General features: G+C 34.9%; 1 protein-coding gene across 1 annotated transcript; it reads right to left on the reverse strand.

Moving 5' to 3' along the window:
* Window positions 1–3,047: 3,047 nt before the first annotated feature.
* LOC124641633 (homeobox protein 2-like) lies at window positions 3,048–5,402 on the reverse strand. Its single transcript, XM_047179791.1, has one exon. The coding sequence runs from the start codon at window positions 5,291–5,293 to the stop codon at window positions 4,265–4,267; it is 1,029 nt and encodes a 342-aa protein (XP_047035747.1). The 5' UTR covers window positions 5,294–5,402; the 3' UTR covers window positions 3,048–4,264.
* Between the last annotated feature and the right edge of the window lie 1,070 nt (window positions 5,403–6,472).

Genomic DNA, 6,472 nt, shown 5'->3' on the forward strand with positions numbered 1-6,472 from the left:
AATGCTCGTACAACTCGTTCCAGGTAACATGTAATTATAAAATATGCATTAGAAAAACTATAAATCAATCACAACGTTTCCTATATTTAAATTTATTTACATTTTGTTTATTTAGAAACCCTAAATTATTGTTCATATTACGCAGTTGTATCTGTTTTTTGTTCTGCGTGTGTATCCTCCCCCCTGAAGGATAAAAATAATGGTATTCATTATTTTTCTTAACATTTTCCCCATAACAATAAAAAGCACCAATTAACTTCTTATTATTTATCACCTTTGATGATGTGGAAGACGTCGAAACAATACGTTTCTTTCGTTTTCGCGAAACTTTATTTCGAATATTATTTTCTTTTCCATTATTTTGAAAACAAATATAATTAATTTTATTTATTTTGTTGTCCATGTCACCTAATGTTTTGTCATTATTTTTATCACTATGGTGACCCTTATCTGTCAATTTATTTGACTCTGACGCTTTTTTTCTTAAAGTGTCAGCATGAATAAATTTTGTAACAAAACTCCTTTTCAAAATTAAATGATTTTTGGAAAAATCTATAATGCAATTATTTTTGGAAAGAAAATCTCTTCCTAAAATTATATTTTGGCGAATATTTTTTATAATTAGAAATTTATGCCTAAATAAACACGAATCTATCAAAAAATTTATGTATGTTTCGCCCAGTATATGCAACTGCGCACCAGAGACTGAAGAAGCTTCATAAGAACTGTTCTTGGTGTATTTAATGTTGAGTTCTGAAATGAACGCCTCAGATAAACAGGAAATCGACGCTCCTGTGTCGACTAACGCCCTGAACTCCTGTTGAGCAATCAACACATTAATATTTGGACCGGTCTCACCAGACTTATATTCTACTTCCGATCCAATCGCCAGCAGTTCCACAGGCTGCTCCGCATGCTGCTCCTCATCATGCTGCTCCATCTCCACATCTTTGCTGGGCGGTGCTTCTTTCTCCACACTAAAAGCATTATGTGTATTAACATGTGAACAAGGGGCATTTCTTTCATGTTCTTTGTCATAGAATTTCCTGTCATCATTCCTCGGTGGAATGACAGGCAAATTGATAATTTGATTTTGTTCTTTTCCGAACAAATATCTCACTTGTACCAGCGTTTCACGCAGCTCAGATTTGGTTGTGAAAAGCTGTGAGCCTAGTATGGCTCTGTATTTGACGATTAGCCCTTTTAAATATGTTTTTATAAAAATATTGTCGTCAGCAATATTGGCCTTTGTCTGTAAGCCACACAGACGATAATAATATGACAACAATTCTTCTTCTTGCTCCTGTCGAGCGTTGTAGAATTTTTCTACATAATTTACATTATCAGGGAATTCTGCCCTTAATTTATCGCATATGGTTTTATATTCAATCCCATCGACATAAATATATTTGTAATACGCAAGAGCCGGACCTTGCAAATATGCACCGAGTAGTAGTGCAAAATCGTTTTCTTTCCATTTATTTATCGCGGCTATGACGCGAAATTCGAAAAGAAAGTCGTCGACGGATATGTCATCGACTCCGGAGAAAAATTTTATCTCTTCGGACATTTTTCTACATTAAATAAATAAAATTCCACTTAGCTCTTTTTATGATCCTTGTTCCGATATTCTACCAGAACTTATGCCCAGGATTATTCTACCAGGCTCTTCTTCCTACCCGTCTTCGACGTCGTGTCACCACGCGACTTTTTCGCGGTAATGACCTGAAAATTATACTGGGGCTTTGGCGACGGCGCCTCCACCAAATTGTAGCGCGTGGTGCGCCAGGAACCGGGGATCCTCAGGATATTAAATTAAAACATTCAATAATAACTTTAACTTTGCGTTTATTCGCTGACTCGGGGGTGAAGTGACATACTTCAATATAAAAACTTATTCTATGGAACAAATCGAATACATTTGAAATGATTGCCCGGTCAGTATCAAAAATATCTAACGAATAAAACCTTACAAATGAAAGAGTTTCTAACTACGTTACAGTACCCAGGTGGATCGATACCCTATGGCAAGACTGCTTGTGGCTTTTATTACTCATAACGACTGCCTAAGATTAGCAAATGAAAGCATTTATCTTCAATTTTATTTTTACGTGGACTCGCTATGATATGACGGTCACCCATCATCGGGTCACGTGTTGAGTTCAGCTCAACCATGACTCTATATCATTGTAGTCATTTCAGTACTAATTCACAGACGTGGATATACTGGTCGGTCTATCCATTGAATAGGTATTATATGTTTTTATGTAGTCAGTCACGTTGAGTTCAAAGTGCGAACAGAATCATAAGTAGGTAATCGCACCTGCATGGGTTTTATGTCGCATAATATTGGAAATTAAAACATATGGTAATACCTAGACACAATGTATGTATGTATGAAGACACTAGCTAGCCATTTATCCTACTGGTTCCATTAAGTATAATTTTTAATCTTGCTACCGCAAAGCTAAGTTTTTATGTTCGTCACATTATTTACTGGTACTAAAGGTATTGTATGAAACTGACAAGTTCGTTTGAACGAGCTCATATCAAGAACTATTGGACCAATATGAATATTTTTTTCAGTGTAGAATAACCCATTTCTACATGCTCGAAGAAGTCTATAAATATGCTATTCATCAGACAAAAGTGAGTTTGTTTATTTTTTCGTAAAGCTCTCATACTAAAAACTGCCACACTGACCGAGGTTTGACAAGAAGGAGATGAGATCATAAAGGGTCAGATGTTTTAATCCAGATGTAGGAAGTTTACTGAAAACAATGCAGGAACAGGAACCAACTAGTGTAATATAATGTAGATACGTTACTGTCCACGTGTTGAAGCATTCTGTATAATTTAAAGTAATTATCAACTACTATGTAATCATCTTGTCTAGTGTTATATAAATTATTATTCATTTACTGTGTTCTCACAACAAAACAATAAAATTAATATAATTCATGAATACCTAACGCAGCGGGGATTTTTGCTATTACATGTATATAATGTTATGTTTAAATTAGGTTTAACACAAAAAATAACACGTGTTCAATTTAGGAATTTTATTTTCTTTTTTTTAATTAGTTACTTAAAAGTAGGTACTTACAATTATATTTAAAGCTTGAACAATGTTTACAACCATAAACAGTCATATTCTATTTGAAAATTCATATTTGTGAATCCTCATTTATACTACTTAATTAAAAGAACCAATTACGATAAATAAAAACAAACATTTAGAATGTGATACGATTTTACAATGATAATAAACTACGAAGCCAATTATACTGATTTCTCATTAAAGATCTTGGAAACATTAAAGTCAAAGTATTTATTATTTGTAAAACACAACTATGTTACATACAGAAGTATTCTTCCTTCTTCCGCACAAACTTCATGTTCACTTATAATAGCTGGCTTATTACAAACTGGAATCTTTACAACTTTGGTTTTAGCTTGATTACTTGACACAAATAAGCTAATGTTGAATTACTTTTGGTAACAGATATATATTTTTACATTAATACAACATTATATAGAATTACGAGATTCTTAAAAATTATAATATTTCGGTAGACAGAGAATTAAATTAGAAGTTAAAGTAACGTCCCTGTTTCACATTAAAGGCCTGTATGATGTCATACCATACTTCGTTACTGAATCAACGTCAACATCAGACACAAACATTATTATTATGACATTGACGAAAACAACTTTTATTATACAAAAACCCAAACGTTACCACAAATACATATTTATATCGTTTAATATGTTAATTATGGTGATACCATTTATAAACACGAGGACTTGTATATAAATGATTGTAAACACGGCTTAAAATATACAGGGTTTTAATAGTTATTGTATTTATGTACTCATTTTGGGTCGCCTTATAAATATTAAGCGTTTCTTACAATTACCTAAGAGTTCTAGAACCAACGTTTAATTTTAGCTTCTTATTATTTAGGAACTATACATATACAATCACAATTTATCTAAAGAATCCAACGAACCACTTATATAACATTCTTTATCTTCATGCTTCCGCGAATTTGATTCAGTAAATATCTAAATTGTTATATTTCCACTAAAATCTGTCTCGGCACAACGACCTCACACAATTGATATTCCGAGCACTTTCATAATACTGCGAACACATTCCACTCGGACATCTTCAATCTATCTATCTACAGGAGTCAGCAGAACTGATCTACCTCCCTTCGCCATATCTCCGAACTTAAAGTCACATATCCCTTCCATGTCTTCACGAGTCACGAGTGACGCATCTATCTCCAACCTTGACTTTCCCCTGAGGACAGGCGTTACCTGTGAAAGCAGCTCTATCATCAAGATTCACCAGGGTCGTGGTCTCCACAATCTTGTCGTCAGCGTTACCCCAAACCCATCTGTCGTCATCCTTTTCTGGTTTCAATTCTATTTTGGGAGTCACTTCGTTGTCAGCTGTGGTTTTGGTTCCGTATCTAGGCTCATTGGTTTCATTATTAAAACGATCCACGTTGGCATTGGGTTCGCTCCTAACCTTGTTATTGTCACTGCTATAATTCGTGTTTACATCAAATTGGCTTGTTTTGTTATTATAAACGGATGTGTTATTTGTTTTCGTTGGGAGATAAATCTTATCAGTATCTTGTTTTGGAGTTAAATAGTTGAAATTGCTGTTAGAGTCGATGCTTCTAGTAGAAACATTAGCATTGTCTTGGTTAAAACCTTGCTGGTCATAATTCCAGGTAATTTGTTGATTAATGACAAATGTACGGTTGACGTCATGCGATTGTGTGCTAATGTTTGAAACATACCCATTCCCTTCTGTTTTATTTAATTTATTAGCTTCATCAATTTTATTGACAGCTTGATCGTGCTTCGAAACTGGCGGACTTACAGTACCTGTATCATATTTTCTATTTTGATCGGAATTTTGAAAAAATATGAAGTTCTTAGTTGGTTGAGTGACGGCCACTCTGTTCAAAGGGACCGGTCTGTAATTCCTCTGGTTTGGGTACTGATAACTGTGCTGCACATCAGCCCAACGCCACTCATTGCCGTTAATTACAGGTCCTTGGTTCAACACACCACTTGACACAACACCATCAACTTTCCTCGGTAACTCGTAAGTTTGCACAGGTCGCCGTCCATTGCTGCTCCCGCTCGAGTAAATATTGTCTGTGAGGGGAGCGATGGGGCGATATTCACCATAACTTTCATAAACATCGTACCGATGCGTCGTGAACGCCAAACTTGTTGTAAACACCGATAACAGTACCACTGGCAACATTTTCACTGATAATTTATTTATTGTCTGTTTCGTAATTCGAATTCACGGTTCGCGGTGCGTCACGCGCGGTTGTTATAAGACGTGCGTGCGCGCCGGTGTCTCGCTACTCACTGTGAGAAGGACGCTGTTTACTTAATGTTCTTCTCAAATATTTCCGACATCTAGTAGGTGATCCGAATGACGTAGAGATGGGAGACATCGATAAATTACGAGATAAGGTTTAATTAGGATTGTGTTGTTATAAGAATATCAACCAAGTATAGCTAACTCATTTCCTGTTGCAGTTTAGTTATATGTAGGTAAATGCTTTGAGGAAAATTATGTAATTGCTTAAGGATACTATACTTAAGGATCAGGAAAACAAGCAATGCTAAAATGTATTAATTATGCTTCGTAATTGTTATTTAAAAATCTAAATCAAAACTCATTTATCGAAACTTGGCTGCAAAACAGCACTTTTCGAACGTCAAGAAAAAACAAAAGACAGACCCCAAAACGCCTACAACAGTGACCGAGATATACTTGCATCGCTTTTTATCGATATCTAAAAAATATTACTATAGCTGCTAACGTGTGTGGCACATCCCTAAGTATTACTATATTGTTTGAAAACAAGTACCAATATTGTACTTAAAGTTCATCAAATAATTATTTACAAAGATTAGTAATTATGTTTTTTTCCGTAGTACCTAATCGTTAATTGTTTTTTAGGTCAGTTGAGTAAACAAGGCCTACATATTTGTTTATTTGAAACGGATCGATAAGAAAAACAATAAACAAGTGAATTTAGGAAGTGATGATCAATTCCATCAGTCAAGATTGACTTGACTGAATTCGTAATCCTATAGTATTATGTAGGTAAGTACTATTTTTTCATCTGAGCTTCTAAACCCATTCGCTTGTTAACTTTTGGCAGGGATTGCACAAAATAGTCGACAATGATCACGCTTCGCCGACCTGTCACATCTAGTAACTAGTGAGTCAGTGAGGTGTCACGTGGATGTCACGATGAGTCAACTCCAATCTCTTTGAAGGGTTCTCCTGCAGTACTGCATTGGAATTTGGTAGTTATAGAGGGCTATTATACTTGACGGGATTATAATAACATGACAGACATTTAACAGCATTTAGCAGCATTTATTGATTTGTGTACCATGGAGATAAAATAAAATTCTTATC

Source organism: Helicoverpa zea, chromosome 22, assembly GCF_022581195.2.
Source record: "Helicoverpa zea isolate HzStark_Cry1AcR chromosome 22, ilHelZeax1.1, whole genome shotgun sequence".
In the NCBI taxonomy this organism is placed as follows: Eukaryota; Metazoa; Arthropoda; class Insecta; order Lepidoptera; family Noctuidae; genus Helicoverpa; species Helicoverpa zea.